The 22,150-nt window shown below is 37.3% G+C and overlaps 1 protein-coding gene across 1 annotated transcript; it reads right to left on the minus strand.

Annotated features, from left to right (window-relative positions):
• Nucleotides 1-484: 484 nt before the first annotated feature.
• LOC145463361 (dynein intermediate chain 2, ciliary-like) lies at nucleotides 485-22,142 on the minus strand. Its single transcript, XM_081447115.1, has 27 exons — nucleotides 22,005-22,142; nucleotides 20,150-20,230; nucleotides 19,206-19,256; nucleotides 18,603-18,731; nucleotides 17,470-17,531; nucleotides 17,066-17,130; nucleotides 15,065-15,129; nucleotides 14,612-14,737; nucleotides 13,977-14,036; nucleotides 13,311-13,352; nucleotides 12,683-12,772; nucleotides 12,277-12,361; nucleotides 10,701-10,818; nucleotides 9,798-9,841; nucleotides 9,291-9,357; nucleotides 8,595-8,680; nucleotides 7,588-7,688; nucleotides 7,328-7,417; nucleotides 7,142-7,229; nucleotides 6,579-6,632; nucleotides 6,118-6,185; nucleotides 4,960-5,066; nucleotides 4,303-4,402; nucleotides 3,737-3,791; nucleotides 3,258-3,336; nucleotides 3,077-3,134; nucleotides 485-1,010 (listed from the first exon to the last, which is right to left on the minus strand). The coding sequence occupies exons 1-27, from the start codon at nucleotides 22,035-22,037 to the stop codon at nucleotides 927-929; spliced, it is 2,088 nt and encodes a 695-aa protein (XP_081303241.1). The 5' UTR covers nucleotides 22,038-22,142; the 3' UTR covers nucleotides 485-926.
• Nucleotides 22,143-22,150: the final 8 nt, after the last annotated feature.

Consider the following 22,150-nt stretch of genomic DNA (forward strand, 5'->3'; position numbering starts at 1 on the left):
AGGAAACGAGACGACAGTTAGGCTATGTTCACACTTGATACCTGATCACGGTGCTCGAGTGCGATTCTCTCTTTGCACTAATGTGAACACACCTTTTTTCCAAGTACTCAAAGCAGAATTCCCAACCCAGTGCCCGTGCCCGTGAACAAGGTCTTGACCTTGTACTCAGGCACTAAATGCTACTTGGATACTTGGAGTACCAAGTGTCTGAACATAGTACTTTTTTGTGCTGGCGCCCAGGCTCCAGTGCTTGTGCACCAAGTGTAAACACAGCCTTAGATGTACCAATGAGAGATAAATTAATTTTTCTCGTAAGAGACACTTGATAAGGAAGTTCATTTTCTCTGTGAGTTTCTTTATCTCTGTGAGTTAGTTTAGTGCGACACTGGTGCTCTCAGGTGTTGGTTCTGCGACTGTTATGTGCTTTTATAGTTTGACATCTACGTTCTTGATAAAAAAAATTTCATGACACGAAAATAAAGAACAACGCAAAAAGAGAATAAAACATTGTTTATTTGACAATGTGTCTTTTTTGAAAAACGGATTAGCACCACGCATGGCGATACCTTGAATACTCCTCGCGACTTCCAACTGGAATCCACATGTACCACATTAAAATATATTTACAATTAGGAGATATAATCCATTTCCTCTTTGCTTGGTTCATGAATACCACGCGAAAAAACGGCGAACAAAAACAAAAAATGGAAACGAAAAAGCGACAAAGAACTAACTCAAGCAAAGAAAAGAATGGGTAAAACTATAGTCGATTCAAAACATTCAAAGCATAAGCTGCTACAACATTCTCCCACGAAAAAAAGGGTTTTTACAACGCACGGAATCTGTCGTGTGAACACTGAGTTATTTATGTCTTCGTGTATGTAAGAAATATTTTTCGTCCTGATGCTATGTAGCATATTATGCATTCAGTTCTTAGCCGAGGGTTCCCTGACAAGACTCAGTAACTTCTCCATTTTGGCCATTTCGTTTTCGGGTCCCTTGGCTTTCTCCTGAATCAAATACAAAAAAAAAATTATCAGATGCAGTAACAAAACTTCTGAAACCTACTTTATGTAACTAGGCATGTCAAAAATAAGTGGATTGGTAGCTAAAAAATAGCGCGAAAGAGGGGACGCTTGCACCAAGCCACGTGTTGTTAAAGGCTCGAAATAATTGGTTTAAAGAGTCCCGTGACAAAGACCTCAAACCTGATTGCTTGAAAATGTTTCGCAGCATGAATAATGAAAGTGAATATGAATATGAAAAGAAGACAACAGCGGAAAAGAAATTATTAGTAAATGTATAAAAGAAAAACATTCAAAGCATGTTAGAAGAAGCAATCTGTTACGTGCAGGAGAGTGCAAAACTTGAATTATTAATGCATTTGCCTCAGGATAAGGAAGATTTTTAAGAGGCCAACTGAGCTATCCTAAACTTAAAATATTAACTCTCCTTACCGTTTGCAATACATTTCTATTGAAATTTGGTTTGAGAATTTAGTGGTCCATCACAATTATGTATCATGGTTGATGATTTTCTGTAATCTCATCAATTGATTATATGCAATGTATATGTAGTGTAGTGTGAGAGGAAATTCGACCCTGATCGTTCTTGGGGCTTCAAGCGTCATGGAACCGAGAATTGAATGAAAGGCACTTCAGCAGTTGACAGACGAGCAAACAGCGCGGTTAAGTGCAAAGAATTTAAGCTTGAGAGAGAAGAAATGAAAGCAGAGAGAGAGAGAAGCCATACGGGAGAGAAGACAATCGCAGGAGGCGGCGATGATGATAATGACTCGTCATCAGAATCCAGAGCTTGTGTGAGTACAAGAATAGGAACTTCCTCCTTAAAAGAACGAATCAGTAACACAGTGAGTGAGAACATTAGCAACAAGTTTGTTATCGTGCAGAATCCATGTGTTTACAGTGATATCTTGAGATATTAGTACGTTAGTAAGAACATGTCAATTGAGTGCCCACTCGGAGGGGAAAACGAAGATTTTTAATGGGACATAGTGGTTTCAAGCCCTTGCAATAAAGGTCCGACTTCATAGAATGAAGCAACTAAGAGTAACTCTATTCCCCCTGGATGGGATGCTAGTCCATCGCAGGGTACTTGCTAGCTTTTTGTCATGTTTCCAAACGACTTCCCATGCCAGTAATAATTTATACACCTGGGTGAAGTGAGGCACTGTGAGAGCAAAGTGTCTTGCCCAAGAACACAACACAATGGCCCTGGCCAGGACTCGAACCCAGACCATTCTAAACTAGGTCTTGCGTCTCCCATGCTCAGTCAGAGCGCATTCTCAAGGAGTTAACGTTAAGAAAGAAACAACAAAAAACACAGGCAAAACGTGGTCATGTAAAGAAAGCGTTATGACGGGAAAAAGTAAGACGACGATTGCAATCTAAACATAATCAGATCAAATAGTGATACCAGGTTTTATCTCAACACAAAGCTGTTATCTGTTAGTTAAAAAGCGTTGCTGACTGGAAGACTCTCACCCAATGACTCCCCAAAATGATAGTCATTAAACTGCTGTTACATCTGTTGTTAGAATACAGTGGTAAGAACATGAGAACGAACTTTTGAATGCAAGAATGACCTTTTGAATGCAAGAGCAGGAGATTTTAAGACTTTAGTAGAGTGGTATATTGGCTGTATTGTGTATCTATTTAACAACTATTCCACGAATGCGCGTTGGATATGAGATTGTAGATAGCCAACAAGCGCGTAGATAACCAATGAGCGTAGCGCGGAGTTGGCTATAATCATCTCACATCTAACAAGCGCGAGTTGAATAATTGTTTTATTAAAGACGCCCCCAAAATGTGGAAAACTAGACTGAAGCCCACAAAAATCACGCGTGCGCTTACCATATTTGTAGAACACGGTATAATGGCTCATAACCCATGACAGCTAAGCCAATGAAAACTCTCGAATTGCATTATCCAATGATACAGTTTTTAAGGTGTTTTATTTGCAAAACACGAGAGATCATATCCCACCATTTTCCCCAGCGGATTCAAATAATCCTCGTGCACTGCCTACTAAAGTTTGTCTTAACTCAACTTACCTTAGGCTGTGTTGCTTTTCTAAGATTTGGTGATAACTTCAAAGACGTCACGTAACCCCTGAAATGATAATTATACTAATTTATTTACTCATACATTAAATTACCTTGCCTGGGTCTCGTTTGATCTAGCCTTCTTTTCAGAATTACACATTACTAGCAAGTCTGTATTCAGAAGACTTACCTATCATCTCCAACAATAAGCACCGGGTATTCAGGGTTAAACGCCAAGTGAGTTAGCTTCGTTCTTTTCTTATTAGCAACTGTGAACAGAAATAAAATTGTAAGTTAAATTTCTTGGCAAATAAAAGACAGCATTAGAAACGACCACGCCCTGTATACTCCTAAACAAGCGATAGTTTTCTTGCACGAGCAACACAAAATTGGCGACTCCTAAAATACTGTCACTTAGACTTAACTCAACATTTTTTCAAACTGTTCCGACATACGCCAATGATTGCTTAACTTTTCAAAGCTGTTCAGAGCTCTTTATGTTGGGTTTTCGCAAGAGACAGCCAATCAAAGGGCAAATCAATGGTGACATCTGCAATTGATTGACGCGTGACTGCTCTGGTTTTCGAGCGACGCGATAGAAAACCAACATAAAGATGACAAAAATCAATCACTGTCAAATGTCACTAAAACAACTGTTATTGAACTCACCTGATTGCTCGCATAGCGGCTCATACTTGTTGACGTTCAGATCATACACATACACCTGCAACAAAGGCAATTTCCCGTCAAATAATTTACGCATGTAATGAGGATTTTTGATATATTCACAGCCGGTTGGTAAACGTAATACAAATTGTTGCACTGATGAAAAAGGGAAAGTATAGCCCTATTATACATCTTTAATTTTACTACGAAACTAGTGCGGTTTGTTACCAGTAAAGTATACGTCAAGCCAGAGGCCCATACAGCCGGAGTTTATCCCAGTTTTCTGTAACATGAAGTGACTAGGAGTATTTCTACTTCTCACTGGATGGGATGCTAGTCCATTGCAGAATACTCCCGCCCCCCTTTTCTCCAGCATTAAATTTGCCTGTACTCATTTATACACCTAGGTGGAGAGAGGCACTGTGAGAGTAAAGTATCTTGCCCAAGAACACAACACAATGTCCCCAGCCAGGGCTCGAACCCAGACCACTCGATCCAGATTCCTGCGCATTAACCTTGAGGCCACAGCGCCTGCAGGAGTGATAAAATTAAGTGGTCTCGTGTCTTACCCGGCCATCCGTCGTACAAGCTGCAAACACCGTGGAAGCGTATGGCGCCCATGCCACATCACCAACAGAGCTGTTCAAATCAAATGTAAACATGGGCTCCCTACACAAAAATAAACAGATTCAATGTTACATATTACACTGAAACACGTTGTATTGTTCTGATTTACTCGCCAGTAGTAAAGGTAGCGATGATTTAGCAATATAATATAAATATATCAGTTCTCCTCTCAGACTGTCACACATTTCCCTTCACGACAGTTCAGAGAATTTGATAGTACATTAAGATAACATTCTCCTGTAAATAATTTCTTTTTTGCCGTGACCTAGCTGCTCAACAGCGAATTGATACTGTAAGGAAAATCTTGGAAATTGAGATCCAATCAAAATGGCTTCATGACGATTCAGGTCAGGTTCCTAATACTAAATAGGAAACTGGACTGAAACGCTAGAGAACCGTTTAAAAGAAAAACACTTCTTCATTTACAAGGCAATATGTTTAGTACGCTTGAAAAGATCAAATTAAGAATCGTGACGTCTTGTGAGTTCTTAGAGTCATGTGTGTGTAACGCAACGGAGCTGAGAACAAAACTTGCGTCACGCTATGGCCCCAACAAAGCCTCAGGCCTTTTAGTTTCGAGTTCAATCATGATCTCTTACAGGTAATGGTGATCCCAAATCTTCACTGTCCAATCTGCGCTACACGAGATGAAGATCTTCGGGTGAAAATGATTCCATTTGACAGAGTAAACCGCCATGTGATGAGCCTGTAAAGAAAACGAACTCACCTTAGACTGGAAAAAACAGGTTGTTTCGAGAAAAAAAAAAGAGAGAGAAAACCAACGAGGGAAAGGCGGAGAGATTCGGCAGGATGAAAAATATCAGACGTTTGAATAACAATAAACGGAATCAGGTGCTTTCCACCTTCGGTATGGTTCTGAGAAGCTGAAAAAATGTCCAGAGTACAGGAATATGCAGCACTTATGGTTTGGTTTACAGTACTGAGTAGCCAAAAAATGATAGAACTCCATTAGGAAGTAACGAGGATAAATTACGATGGAAAGAATGAAAATGGATTACAATATAAACACATTTGTTCAGCGTGAAGCTCGCGTGTTCAAATTTAGCTTGAGTTCCACCATTTGTTTGAAGAAGTTGCTCTGAGTTTAAAGACGTTTAAATTTGGTTCCATTAGCCCTGAAAAGCCCCATTGGGGGAGTGGTCAATTAAGATTTTTTCCCCATAATTTGAGGAAACGTTTGACGCTTTCATTATTTCATTCCTAAACTCTCCCTTTGGCTTTCCTCGCTTTACATAGGATTTGAACGTAAGGCAGGGAAATGGAAACTTCAAGGACTGGACCGTGCTTTCATTAGAACTGTGAGCAAATATCAAGTGTCTGCGGCTCGTGTTCCCACAGCATTTCTTGTTCTCCCAAACTTCCACTCGCGTTTCTATTAAACAATTAGATTATGAGCTCGAGATTTCTATCGCGTGATAGTTGACGAGGGCGCAGCCCGAGTCAACTATCACGCGTAGCAATCGAGAGCGAATAATCTAACTGTTTTAGTACAAATCCACTAGTCGTTCAAAACTTTATCTAGATCCTCTTCACAGACACTTCGAAAACGCCAAGAAGCGGCCGTCATTTTGTTAACAAGGGCACACTGCTACGTTACTCACTATCTATCACAGAACAGATAGTGAGTAGCGTAGCCAATCAGAGAACGGCATTCGTGATGGAACGCTAGTAGATTTATACTAAAACTCCATAGAAACACAGTACATGTTTTCTATTTCTTAACGAAAGATACCTACATCATAAGTTTCAAGGAACTGGCTTGAATATGTTTTGGAGCACTTATGAATCTTTCCTTCTTCTGTGCCTGTTAAAAAGGAACGTAGAAAAAAAGTTTAAACATGACATTTTGCAAGGAGGATGAAAGTTAATAAAAAAAAATTAACATAATGAATCTTGACAAGTTGATGTTTCTTAGTCATTTTAACGCATTTTTAGCAAATCAGATAACGTATCTGGACCGCACGTGCAGCTACTGACATCACATCTGTACCGCACGTGTTGCTACTGACGTCATATCTGTACCGCACGTGCAACTGCTGACGTCACTGCCTCCTGTGCTAGCTTAGGTTTTGATTGGTCAGTTAAAGGAGGAAAACCTACATGTATAAAGAGATATGAACTATTCCGACACGTTCTAGCAAAAGCACAGAGCAAAATACTACAAAAAACACAAGAGTTTGACTAACAATCTACTCACCAACAAGAAACATGTAGTCCATTGTTTTATGAAAATCGAATGCTGTACCACATCCTGCAAAAAAATAGACAGATTTGTCAAAGTGGAAAAACTTATAACCAGTAAAACAACAAATCAATCAATCAATCTGTCAGTCTGTCAGTCAGACAGACAGCCAGACAGACAGCCAGCCAGCCAGACAGACAGACAATCAGTCAGTCAGACAGACAGTCAGACAGTCAGTCACTCACTCACTCACTCACTCAGTCAAACAATCAATCAATAAATAAATCACAATATTTAGAGAGGAAGCCACATCAGCCTTCGCTGGTTTTCATGCAGGTCCTCTATCCTGGTCGAATTGGAACTTGGAAATGTTGGCTTTGGTGGAGGGAGGAAAACAAAGAACTTGGAGAAAAACCCTCGGAGAAAGGCAAGAACCAAGAGCAAACTCAACCCACATATGGCACTGGGCCGGAATCGAACCCAGGCCACATTGGTGGGAGGGGAGCGCTCTCATCACTGCGCCATCCCTGCTCCTTTAAAAAAAAGTCAAAACGTCTCTTAAGAAACTCAGTTAGTACCTAAACTTGGCAGCTGTGTGTTGTCGCCTTCTCCTTCAGTTGTATTCCCCTGCTTCAGTGTAATGATATCTGTGTATCTCAGCTCACTCTACACAGAAGGAAACAAAACGAACGATTAGTGAAAAATCGGACAATTACATCAGTACTTCCAATGGTTGAAGTTCTTCAACAATCCATTGCGTTTACCTTCACAATTGTCCATTGCGTTATCCGGCCATCGGAGGACACTGAGAAGAAGTTCATATTGTTATCCAGATCATCTTTTTGCCATTTTACCTAACATGGAATAAAAAACGTGTAAATGAAAATAGTTAGTAGGGAAGTGATCAACAACAACAAAAAGCGCGCTTCCAAAAAATCAGCAAATTAAGATCTTAATAAAAAAATGCGCAAACACTTGTGAGTAAAATTCTGTTGTTAATTTGATGCCCTAGATAGCTCCTCACCTGCCAGACTGGATCTGTGTGTTTGCCTGTCTTAGCTGTTGATCGGTACATCAGCTCAATCTTGTTTGCGTGTTGAACAACTACATACACTCCAACACTTCCTGCAAATAAAGCAAAGAAACTTCATTGAATGATTTTAACAGATGTTTTGTTTCCGTTTGCTGATCTCTGTTAGGGTCGATAAGACTTGGTACACAGACTCCAACCAGTCAGAATATAGGTGTTAACGCGCTCTCCACCACTAATATACCTCCCTACGTTTCCCCTTGGTTAAACGCTCTCTTGTTAAGCAACAAAGCAACCAAGCTATGAGACATGAGATATTCGGAGGACTATAACAGTCGAAACTGTTAAGAACAAAACTGACTTGATGCACCAAGAGCATGAAAAGCAAGAAGAACCTATAATGCAAAGTTAGTTTTTCCTCATGTTCTCCTCCTGTTCTTATGGTTTTACCTTAAACCAAACGACACCTTCTGGGGTAATTAATTGCAAAGAAATAAGTATATCTAAGGCACTCTGTCCACACGAGGCCTGAGAAATTTGAAAACGGCGTTTTCACTCTGAAAACGCGTGAAATATTGTTCGTTTACACTAAACCGGAGAAATTTGAAAACGCAACAACAACCGAACAGTTTGGATTTGTGTTTGAAGAAAACTCGGGAAGGGAAATCACATAATTATCGTGGTCTCATAGTTTTCGAAAAGTCTCGTTTCAAAATGTTTTTAGGCTCGATTTCCGCCGCTTTCTCGAGTCCGGTCTACGTTCCTCCCCGAGAAGAGAGGTTCGGGGGAGGAGCGCGGGCTCCTTTCCAGAACAGCGGCTAATAATCGAGCCTAAAATGTTTTCCGCCCACACGAAAACGCACGGTAGGCTTAACCGTATTTTCAAATTTCTCCGGCGTAGTGTGGAGCTCTTTAAACCAAACGAAACTTCCTCAAGTTATTAATTACAAAGAACAAAGTGTATGTAAATTGAGCAAAACGTCTTGAGCATGGACACTTACCATCGTAAAACCCAACTGCGATGTAATTAGGATGTTCAGGATGAAAATCCACGCACATCACTCCACTCTCTGTTTCACATATGTACCTGATACAACACAAAACAAATTCACGACTCAATTTCAATAACGCAAGAGTGCAAACATTGGCGACTTTTGCCAAACTGCAGCTGCCAGATTTCTGACATCTTTCAAGCGAAAAGGTTAAAGTCAAGGGAGAATTAGGCAGCTGCAGCACGGTTTACGTATCTTAAAAAGTTTAGCCCAAAGTTTTCAAGGTGGTTGTTTGTAATCCATGTAAATCTTCTCCACTCTTCAACATCCTTGTTCCTATACAGTTCTTTATTATTGTTTTTTTTGCATATTTCTATTGTAAACTACTATTTTCAGGTTTCCTTCAATTTAGGTAATTTTGTACGTGGACAAAATAACTTAATTACCGTAACTGAGCTCCTTAAGTTTTACGGCTTCGTTGTTTGGCTTTGCGCTGCCGTTTTTGAAATGTTTCTTCCTACACTTTACGCTTCCTCAAGGCATTGAAAAGTGAAGTAAAGCGGAGGTTTTGAGTTAGACCGCTAAGCAAACTATTGGGGGCTGAACCATACGTATGACGAAACACGAGAAGAATCTTTTTAATGATAATTCAGTCATTTAAGTTATGAATAAAGTGGAATTCAGAAGGTCAAATTGAACACTTACTCAGGAAATGAAGGATTCTTCAGTGTATACATGGTAACCATTCCATTACTTTGCTTTAAAAAGTCATCTACAAACAAAATCGAACACAGGTTAACCAATCGATTCTTTGCACTGAAAATAGAATTATCCTATCAATAGACCTTTTTCGACTGGGTGGTTTGTTGCCCCATTTCAGACCATGTGATGATACTCTTGGGAATTCTTCCTTTCAAATTTTCAAATAGTTGCGCGTATATGAATAAATAATTTTTAGATGGATAAAAGAACAATTCTCTAGAGAATATCACGTGGTCTGTAATGGGACAACAAACCGCCCAAGCGAAAAAGTCTATTCGATAAACATATCACAACTTGGAATCTGTGTAATTTCGCAATTAGACAGTGCAAAATGAAAAGGGATGAGGTTTGCTCTGATCATACTGTTAGAGAATTTTGTTAAGTAAATTTCATTGATAATGCTGTGGTAAAGCAATAGGCTTTCATAAGAAAATATCGATGAAAACTCACAAGATCCGTGTCCAACTCCAAACAAGTCGTGGTACTTGGAACTCCTAAAATATAAGCAAAATAAATGGCTTGATCAACTCTTGTATTCAGAGGGTGATAAATACTGGATGTTCGCATAAGTGAGATGTTATGCAACTTGTTCTAGGGTGTCAAAGTGTGAGCAACGCACTCTCTGATCGAGCAACAAATTAAAATACCAACTTTGAATACTAAAAGGGCGTGGTACGATTTACTGTCTCCGGAATTTTGAGCCGATGTAACAAATAATTATTAAGTGACGCAGATTCAGGAGTGGGAAGCCTGCTAATGGGTGTCGGTGAAGCGGGCTGGTGCCACCTGGTGTGCTTCATAATTTGAGAAATTTTGCAGTCAAAACAGATGTCACGCATCCTGGTGGTAACTCCAGTGATGTACTACTAAGTGCTGCAGCTGAGTGGCAATGGTGAAAGGCGAGACTCAGGTACCTTAATAACCAGAACCCGTGGTTAGCTAAGGGGATAAACCATCACAGAAAATACACCGGCTCTCCGGGCTTATGGGGGTTTGGCGTGGGGCTTACAACCCCAGCTAGAAAAAAAAATCATTATTGCAGAAACACAGACGAAGCACCGAAGAAACACCAACTGTGATGAAGGAATCTGAAGGAGCTTAAAAGGCAGGGAAAGCCACTAACAACGAAAGTCTACCACATCGATTCTTTCTCAAAAACACCACACGATCATTGCCGCCTGGAATGTTTTTCCAGTGGCCCATGCTCCGAAATGGAGTAGACAGGCTTCAAATCAGATCAGAAGTGACGCAGGTTTAAAAAGCCAAACTTTAACAAAGAATACACGAGCTCATTAGCTCTTTTACCACCTGTAAATTCTGCAAGTTTTGAAAGGGAACATCTCCTATACATACCAGCAAAGAGTGGTAACAGACATTCTTTTTGATTTCTCACAAGAGAATTTCCACAGCGGTAGCAGAGTGCCCTCTTGGTCTTTAAACTCGTCAGCAGCATCCTCCCAATATTTGAAATCTAACAAAAAGCAAAATGATAGGAACAGGTCATTTTATATGAAACACGTGTAATGAAAAAATTCTGAGCTTTGGCCATAGAGCGGTTATTCACTTGAATGTCGAAAAGTAATTGGTTTGCATTTTTACGCTTCACGATTGGCTTAAAAAAACACACTACACTTTTGATTCAATCGGAAGTAAAACCAGAACCAATCAGGACTCGCTTGATCACGTTTTTCTGCGCTTTGCGCCGGCTTCAAGTATTTACTACGAGTTTTGATTGGCTCATTGGATTGTTTGTGTCCTTTGTGACTGGCCAGAGTGATTACACTGGTTTGGCGAACGAGATATAACTATAAAGCCCCGGCCAAACGATCGCAACATTTCAACACAACATATCGCAACATTGTTGGGCGCAACATGTTGCGCGCGTTTGGCCATTCTGTTGCGACGTGTTGTGACATGTTGGGCGTTGTTGGCTCAGATTTGACCATTTTCAAACTTTAACCAACAACATTCAATGTCTCGCAACATGTCACAACACGTCGTAATATGGTGGTCAAACGCGTGCAACATGTTGCGATATGTTGCATTGAAGTGTTGCGATCCTTTGACCAGGGCTTAAGTTGTGTATATAACTGCGATGATCAATCATGTCTTCTTATCGCAGTATTGTTGGGTGCAACATAGGCGCGCGTTTGGCCACTCTGTTGTGACGTGTTGCGGCATGTTGGGTGTTGCAAATCGTACAGTGCGCATGCCTTAGTGCAACACTGTTGCAGGAACCCGGCCAAACGAGTACAACATCAGGCAACATCCACAAATGTTGGATGGAAAATTTGACCATTTTCAAACTTGTGCCAACAACACGCAACATGTCGCAATAGGGTGGCCAAACGCGCGCAGCTTGGTGCGTGCAAAGATGTTGTGATATGTTTCATTGAATTGTTGCGATCGTTTGGCCGGGGCTTAACTAGTACAGGAATCTACTAATATACTAATGCAAATGCTGCAATCTAATTGGCTGAGCTATCGTACACTATCAGCCATTTGTGTGCAGTGGCAGAATGTCGTCTTCAAAATGGCGACATTTTCTCCTTTTACCAAAGTTTCGGTGGAAAATTTAGAAGCAAACGGATGATTAAGTCCCTGAGAAGACTAAAAGAAGGGCAATCACAGTGAGTTTTTGAATTGCTGAAAATACTGATCCACACGTACACAGCTGCAAATTTAAAATGACAATCCAGTCCGCGCAATTTTTCTAAAGCTTGAAGTTTGATACTACATAGCGAAACAATTGGAAATCGTCATTCGAAAGAAATTTTAGTTGGAATTCTACTAAAACAATTCGATTATTCAGCCTCAATTTCTATGAGGTGATAGTTAATTTGGCCTTTGGCCTCATCAACTATCACCTCATAGAAATCTCGAGCTCATGATGTAGTTGTTAGGTAGATAGAGACCCATTGTTACAAACCTTGTGCGATGTCATCATATGTGTTCTGGTTGACCATTCTTTCAACTATCTTACACGGCTTGGCAATCCTTGAAATATCATCACCCTGGTGATAAAAATCCAACAGGTAAATAGCTCAGGGAATGAAACTGCTCAGTCCCAACCCAATACAGAGGGTAGTTACACCATGGTAACCTAGAAAACCACATTTAGGGTAATTTTACTTACAGATACTCAAAGCATCGGCTATTGCAATTTTCAGACATACAAAAAGCCTGGATAGCAACTTGATAGACATGGAAAACTTGACAGACATCATAAAAGAGGTCGGAAAATTTCTTGCACCGCAGATGCCAATTGACTCTATTGCCATGAACAAACTTCACACGCATTACTGGGAGCTATCCTATCACAGAGCTTGACCAACCTGCACTTCAACCTGCATGAGTTTTTTCTTTCTGTCATCATCTTTCTTGAATGTTTGTGTCTTTCTGCTTTCCTTTTCTTTTAGTTTTTCCTAAATGATGGAATTAACAAAGAGATTCTTCCTCAGCATGAGTTTGAGAGTCTCAAATACATAGCTAAATGACGTAAGACAAAGAAGGACCTCTACTTTACAAATTTTGTAGAAAAATACAGAACAAACCTATTAAATTTAATAACATTGTGCAATAGCTAACAATAATCAGGCTAAAGATAGATTAAATACATGTTAGACAGAATTAAACATACAAAGTTTTAGTTTTGCGTTTGGATTGAATGCTTTCAACATTTGCCAAAAGCATAATTATGCAACATGGAATTTCTCACAAAATTTTCTTTGGGTTCTCATGCATTACATATGTCTCATTAGAGTTAAAAGCATTGCTTGTTGCATGAACTGAAGGACATTTCCTGTGTAACTGCGACTATACTGTATTAAACAAATTCCTAATGGAAGTATTTCTTTCTAACATAACAGCAATCATTCCATGCCATTAAAATGAATGTTGAACACCATTTGCAACAAAGCAAAAGCTACGCATCCACATCTTTCTAATAAGTATCACTATCACCTGTTTCTGTAGGTCCTCAACATAAGCATCGTAAATTTCCCACTGTTCAGACAAAGACAATTACATAAATTAAATTACAGTATGTGTGATGTCCTAGTAGTCTAAGCACACACAACACGGGAAGTATTGGTTGGAAAGATTATACATGTAAGTGTAATAAGACTGCTGAATTTATAAAATTAAAACCTTAACTCAATAATAACTTGAAGATAATTTGATTTTAACAGACTTAGTTCCTAAGCCTGGTGATATTTTATTACTCAAAGAAAGTTAAATGGGTTGACAAAATAATTTTACAGTATGACTGAACTAATGTTAATAATAATTAGGTTAAAAAATTTCATTTTCCTAGACAGTCTGACATAGCTATATATTTTTATTTCTTGAAAAACTATTACAGCGGTGATATTACTAGTCTAGCAGATCTGTAAGTCTAATAAAAACTACATTGTATTAGTAAAAATACTAATCAGTAAACGTTATTAGTCTGGTCAAATTATTAGTCAAATAGAGTCTAAATAAACATATTTATCAGCCTAATACAAAAATATGTCTTTAGAAATAAACTAAAGTTTGACCTAACTGCTAATTATTATGATATTAGGCATATTAAATATTCAATGGTAAGTTAAAAAATTAAACGTCAGCAGTATGATCATCACTGACCTGATTAGCAGTGGCCGAAAAGTTTGCTCTAGGTGGAGGTTCAGTTGAAGTACCACGTTCCTATAAATACACAAATATGAGCTAAATAACACAAGTTCTGTAAGCTAAATAAAACTTACTTTCTACATGTAGCCATTATAACAATAAAACAGCAAACTGATCCACTATGAAAAGGAGCACTACAATTAACTTCCTGCAAGGTCCAATTGAAGTTTTCAATATAAACTGAAACAGACAGACACTTAGCTTGTTTCGCTGACTTTTTAATAAGGAACTAAGGTAAAGTCTGCATCAAGCCAATTAACTGCCCCATACAGACAGAGTTTATGTTGGTTTTGGCAGCACTAAGTGAATAGGAGTATTTCTACTCTTCCCTGGATGGGATGCTAGTCCATGACAGGGTTACCTCCCAGCCTTTAGTTTAGTGGTACCCATTTACATGTATATACAGTGCACCTGGGTGGGGAGAGGCACTGTGAGATTAAGGTGTCTTGACTTTGAACAGTCAATGCAATGACTCCAGTGGGAGCTTCAACCTGGACAACTCAATCTGGAATTCAGCATGCTAACTATAAGGTCACCACAGCACCATGCATGATTTTAATACTGTTTTTAAGCACACAATTGTTACTTACCCTGTAAGGATTGTTGTAAGTCTGTGACGCTCTCTCACTGAAATTAAACTGGTTTGTTAACTTTGAATCACCCTTTCCACCCACAGATGCAGATGAGTCAGGTCGAACCTCTTCTGCTGCTTTTTCCTGAAACAAGATAGTTGCAAACTGATCACTCAATAATTTTTAATGTTATTTTTGGCACTTATTTTACATCAGCAGGCTGGACCTTTGTTTTATGCTAATCCAAAGTATTGGCAAATCCAATCTGGTCTACAATAAGAGGTTGAAATGTCAGTGCGGCCACATGCCAATAAATCTCACTTGTACATGTATGACTGAATATGAGGCTCTTCAACCAGGAGAGCTCAGTTTAGAAAAGCAACTAGCAACCTCAATTACTGGTGATGAGTTTGAGGAATAAGAACCAGAAAAAAGGTCTAGATACTATATAAACAATAATCAATAATTTACCTCTACTGCTTCTGCTTTATTTTCTTTGTCTTCCTCTTCTCCCGCTTCACTAGCATCATGATCAGCTGTCAAGACCAGGCGTTTATCAGTTAATACAATTTCGACAAAAATGTCTATATTTGAAATAATTTTTGACATAATTTACATTTTTAATAAGCCCTGCTCCTTCGTTGGAAAATCCCCCTACTCATTATTATTAAGTCAATACAGTATACATCATGTAGGCTACAGTTACTAGTCAACCATCATTCGTTCCATTCAGAACCAACAGCAACAGTGTTAATGATTTTAAAAAGGGACATAAACAAATAAATAATAGAGAAATACAGATTGAAATAAATGCCGATTTCAAAAGCGAAATTAAATTAAGGTGAGAGGTGACATGTCTGTTACAAAAACAATATATACAGAACAAGCATTAGAAAAATCAGATCAAGAGAAACTAAAAGACTCCACAACATTGAGTGGGTAATCTACTGTGACTGCGTATTGTTGCAGCACTGCCTGACCTATTAGCTGGTAAATTAGTCTCATGTTACATTGACGATGAGTATCATGAATATCAAATGAACGGATGTCAATATTAAGTAGTGTAAGACTCATCACATAGGAACAAAAATTGCATACGAAATTTGTAAGTTCAGTGATAACTATTTGATTTTACACAATAAGCAAAATTAATTTATAACCACAAGAATATTCAATTGCCAATCAATTATTGAAAAAACTCCTCTCTCTAAACAAAAAAAGACTGTTACTAATTAAGTAATTTTAAGAAGACAATCAATTTTATATGACGTGTATTTTATTTCTTTTTAAAATCATTATTAACACTAGCTGAAATATCAATTATAATACTAGTAGGAAAATTAAAATAATGCATTTCATAACTAAATCTAATGGCATACATGTGTTTTATTTAGATGATTTTAAAATGTACAATGTAGTTCAACACTATTGATTTAATTTTGTCCCATCGTGGAAATAAACAACATCGACTCCTTTAAGTCTAGTGTACAAATGTAACTATGTACTTGAAATAGCTTTTTATACATTACTATTATCAATAAATCATCTGAGAATAAATCTACATTAAATTTAAATTTATGATTATTTATTACCCAAAAGGTAATATTATATTAATTTATTTTAACATCAATAAATTATCATTTATTTTCTGAGATGCAGTTATTATCATGCCAGTCATGCAGTTGAGAAACAATGCAGAGCATTACTCACAAAAAGAGCTCACTGGTCTCAAGAAGTCATCAAAGCCTTGTTGGTTTATTGTGTAAGAATAACACCAAGTTAGGTTAAAATAATTATTTATAATATTAAATAGTAATCTTTAGCAACATAAAAAAGACATGATTGATCATCGCAGTTACATGTATATACACAACTTAAGTAGCTGTGAATTTTTTTTTTCAGGCTCTAATTTCACAGGTGCTTAAGTTGTGTAAAGTCTACAAGTACATATATAACTGCAATTATCAATTATGTCTTCATACATTTGTATCTTTTTCCACAGTTCAAATAATTTATATGGTCTTTCATATATTCATTTGTATAAAAAATAATGTTTATCATACTGTCTTTTTAAAGAAGTTCAGTACTTCGGATCCTCAATTAAGACATGTGCATAAATGTTTATCTGAAAAGGTGCAACTACAAGGTGCAAGGTGCCAATTAGTGCAACTACACGTACAGTGTGTGCTTGTATCCAGCTAATGTTTAATAAAAGTAAATTTATATCCTATGTTATTTCTACAAAATATAGTGACAAAGCACTTTCATTTCCAAAAAAAATATAATTAAACACTAAAAACTGGGTTATTTGACAGGGTAACAAATATATTCCTCTAGTTGTCATTAATGCTGCAGTTATTTTCAAATTATATGACTACCAATCAATACGTTTGTAGAGACTATGTTTACAATCACATTTCAGTTTTTGAATATCAACAAAAAACATGAATCTTAGAAGAAAATCACAGGTACCTTCTGCCAATCCCTGCCTTGCTTGCTGTCTTCTGGCTTCATCTGAATCTTTATGAAGCATATTGCTAAAATTACAAATTAAAAATACCAGCGTATTTTCTATCAGTCCGTTGCCAAAACTTGCACAATAATTTATTGAGTAAACTAAGGTTTTTAAACTTTAATAACTGCATGTAACCAACTATTTAATATAACCATTAGTCACATTTCTTATACATGTAATAAAAGTGACTGACAACAGTTTCAAACACATTTGTAACACCACATTTCCCAGTTGGAGGACTCAGAATTGATGATGAAGTCAAACTGTTATCTTTTATTTGAGATCCTATATGATGAGGCTGGAAATTTCACAAATCAGGTTAAGTTAATGCGGTCTAAAAGTTCAAAACAACAGCTCCTACCCATCAAGTGCAAAGTGAATTGCCAACTGATCCACACTGGATGTTGGCTTGTAACATTTTTCCTGCAAAAAGTGGGAAAGAATCAGAATATATTAATTTTATACTAATTAATGACAATGCACTTTGAACAAGAAAATAGCAGATTGGAAATATCAAGAATACAGAATGTCGTTCTAAACTTTTAAAGCAAAATATCCAGCAGAACAGTCCATAATTCATGCAGTAGATGTGATGATACAAAAGAAAAGACTCTCTTATTAGTCTGCTACATAGAAAAAGACATAAGAGATTATGACATCTTCTGCTAATCTACAGATCATCTTCAGATTATCTTAAAATATTCAGAACCAGAATGTCTGTGAAAATATATTTGTATCTGTATAACATGTTGCAGTTCTACAAATACTTGAACTGGCTGTAATCAGTTCAAAGACCAATTTGTTGAATTTGCAGACAGATTCAGTAGAAAGATTTAACTGTGAACAGTAGAAAATTATTGAACTGTCACCAACTGAAAACCAATCACTATACATGCTTATACAATGTGGACAATGTCCTCAAAAGCCAAAAATTCCAGACAGAAAACCCAAAATAAATGAGACTGGAATTCTTGCTATGCAGTTAAGCCTATTAATGCCTTGTCTGATGGCTTATTATTATTGTTGCATATATATTAGGTAAACATGACCATAATACATATATATTTATAACCACTTTTGTCTGATATTTTTATTTAATATTTATTTTTATCATAGAATTAATGATATTTTTGATCTGGTATACTGTATAATTACGTATTTTTTAAATTTTAACTTTTTTAAATTGGGTTTATAAAATCCCTCTTGCCTTTCCAGTGACCCTCTTTGAGATCAGTGTATGAATATTTCAGTCTAAAACTACTCAATTTAAGAGGCTGTGGATCAGAGATAAAACGAGATTGAATAAATTACAAATAACTAATTTTAATTAGTTATTTATAATTAGTAATTTTAATTATCAGTCTTTAAAAAAATTGATGCTAAATTTCTGTTACGAAAGTAATTTCCCTTTAAAACTTACTTAACACTGGAACAGCATACCTGTAGTAAATGACTGCATGGTCATATTTCTAGAAAAAAAAACTCTTAAATTACCTTGAAGCTGTATCGCACAATGTTGCTTGGGGCATGAGGGTTGTTAGCAGTCAGAATTCTTGTAAACTCTTCCTTTAACTCTGCCTCAGTCAGTTCCAGTTGGTCATCTGGCTTGATAAGCTGCTTTGGCTAAAAATACAATTTATTTTAACACTGATAAGCCTGAACATGGTCCTTTCCAGTAGAGAGCATTGAAGTACCTGCAGTCTTTACAAAACCATTTACATTGTACAATAATGTCATTAGGTCACTGTAGTAATTTACTAGTGCACAACAACATTGTTTACCCTGACTCACAGTGATAGACAACTAATCACAGCTATTTTTCGGGCAAAAAAGTGGTAGCTTGCAATTGAGGTTGTGTGCATTTAACAACTTGAAATAAATACTGATTCCTTAAACCAATGAACCAATATTTTTTATTCCACTCAGGTTTCTTTCCTATGTTGAATTTTTGTAACAAGTTAATTTTGTGATTTTGGTTTTTCTGAGAACAACATTTGCCAACAGTAATTAAATGTCATTAATTAAATTTAAGAATTTGCTCACACAATAAATTTGAGGCCAAGGAAATGTTTGCCATAAGGTTTAATTTGTAACTACCTGCATCCACTCATCCATGTCCTCTCCAATCTGTGTAGCGTCATCATCTTCCTGGAAAATACAACAATTGCTCACATAAAGTTTGATCAATATTTACCGTTCACTATACTTTAAATATTGCATTACCATAAACTCTTAAACTCAGGAAAGGGTAAGTTACTGTATATTATTGGATGAGGGTTTTCATGATAACCAGAATAATCAAGCTTAAGGACGAGCTACATGTAACAGTCATCGCCTGGAGACTGACACTAATAACACTCGCAGACCTAAATTATGCCAGATATCACGAAAGATGGAATCCAACAATAGTTGTAGCATACAATGTACATGGACATTGTTGCAGAGAACTGAGAACATACATGTACATGTAAATAAAATAAATAAAATAAATTGCAGTATTTAGAGAGGAAGCCACTGACATCAGCCTTAGCAGCTTTTCATGGCGGTCCTCTTAGAGGACCTGCATGAAATCCATCTAAGGCTGATGTGCTTTATCCTGGTTGAATTGGAATTTGGAGATGTTGGTTTTTGAGAAAGAAGGAAAACCAGAGAACCTGAAGAAAAACCCTCGGAGCAAGGTGAGAACCAACAACAAACCCAACCCACAATATGTCAAGGGGCCAAAATTGAACCCAGGCCACATTTATTTGGTGGGAAGCCAGCACTTTTGCCACTGTACCATCCTTGTTCCAGCCCTGTAACTTACATTCAGTCATGAGTGAAACCAGTTTAGTCTTCAGGAAAACCAAATTGAGCTTTAATAAACTGCTAATAAAAAATTTTGTCTTCCCTCAACTTTGATTGATGATTCTTGTTGATATTTGCTACTTCCATGGATTTTGCCTATTTGCTGCATCTCGACACTTTCCCTATTTTATTTTGTAGTCAATGAGTCAGAAATGTGATCAAAACAGAAAAATATGTGTTAGTTATGACAATACCTTTTTCTTTGCTTTAACAGCAGCTGTTTTGCTGACTGACTTGACAACCGGATTTGAAGCAGTAACCGCAGGCTTCTTATCCTGATAAGATATAATATGCAGGTCATCACACATTCTGCACCTCTTATTAAATGAACTTCAGCAGTCCAAGTTTCTCTCCCTCTCCCATGTAACAATAATTTCATGGTCCAAGCATAAAGTGCAAAGGGTCAGAAAAGGAAGAGAGGGAAAAATATAGATCCAGGTAATTTATATACTACTGTAGGTTGTGTTACTGTGAAAGTAAAAAAGCCATGAACACTCTGATTTGATTTTGTCATGTTGATTGTGTAGCCACCAATAAGATGCTACACAATTGACATGTCAAAATCAAATCAAAGTGTTCACAGCTTTTTGACTTTGACAGAAATTGGCCAAGACCAATCTGTGATTATAATTTTGAGTCTTATGAGCTGACTGTTCAATTTGCATTCTATACTGTAAGTTATATGCACATAAAAATTACTTGTAAATTAAACACAAATCACAAAACAAAATATTTGCAGGTGTAAGAAACAATAATGCAAGTACGAAATATCTTTAAAAAGAGTTGTTACATGTATGAACATAATAACTAGGGAAAGAGTTCAATACAAAGAAAGAGATCTGCAAAGAAGCCCGGGAGGGGGGGGGGGGGTGACCATTTTGGTATTAAATAGGGTGTGGTTTTTGTACTCTATTCTTAAATTGGGTATGTTGTTTAGAAGAAGCTACTTTTTCATCATTATTGATAAGACCATAAGCAAAAGCCCTTGAAAAAATTACGTCTAGGGCAACTGTGTCAGCCGCAATGGTCATAAACTGGGTATCAAACTTTTGGTCTGGTCATAAATAGGGTAGGTAAAATTGCAGATTTTGGTCATAAATAGGGTAAGGGTTTTGGGAAGCTGACTGCACACCCCCACCCAATTTTTGTGAGAGTACCCCCCTGCCCCCAGGCAAAGAAGTCTTCTCTAGTACTTAGATACAAGGCTCTGCTCTAACAACATCCAGTTACAGTACCTGAAGCCACTGGCTTAATCATGACATGTGCAGTGACATTGAAAAACTGGCTGATCACCTGGCCAGGCAATTTAAATGTTCAGTTTTTAATGGTGTCTGGTCATTTAGCTCCCAATTTGATTAGCCCCTAACCATTTAGCACCCAACCAGCAGTCAAAAACATGGTCTATTTTTCATTCTTTAAGCATGAATGGGGGCTAAGTGACTTCTGGTTGGGGGCTTACCGGTTAAGGGCCAATCTACTTAGGGACCTAATGACTGGTAACCATTTTAACATCAGTATTGCAAAGGTCATAGGTTCAAATTTTGTCAAAGTCTGGAATCTTTCAGACTTTCATTAAACAAAGAACTTCTCTGATTTACATGTACAAATTGTCTCTTCCCCACATGTATTGTGAAAGTTATTAACTACAGACGTCTTAAATGGTAATTACTTATTTAATGAATGGGTAAATACAATATTTAAACCCTGTGTGCACCTTACAGACGTAAGTAGGACACAAAATTATTTAGATGACAAGTTAACTCAAGCTTCTTACATGTACAGTGGCTCAAACGACGATTTGACAGTTAAGCTGCAGAAAAACTTATGTCATTTGTATTTTTCTACCAACGGATAAACGTCCTGCTGTCTATACCGAAGAAACGCATTACTTTAAAAGATTTGAATCTCACGATCGTTGAAAATACTAAATTCAGCTGTTAGCAAACTACATTCAAGACACATGTATTCGCAACCAAGCAAGAAAACAAACATGGCGGACGGCAAAAGAAAGCAGACAATTCAGCTTAATTAGAATGGAAAAAAACTCACCGCCTTCGCGGCTTTTACATTTCCTTTCTTCATATCCTTACAAATGTAGCCAAGTGTTTCTTTATCGTAGTAAAAACTGCAAAAATCAGACACTACAAAATACAAAATATACGCAGCTCTTCAAAAGCTTGAAAAGTTCATGTTGC

This window comes from Orbicella franksi, chromosome 1 (genome assembly GCF_964199315.1).
Source record: "Orbicella franksi chromosome 1, jaOrbFran1.1, whole genome shotgun sequence".
In the NCBI taxonomy this organism is placed as follows: Eukaryota; Metazoa; Cnidaria; class Anthozoa; order Scleractinia; family Merulinidae; genus Orbicella; species Orbicella franksi.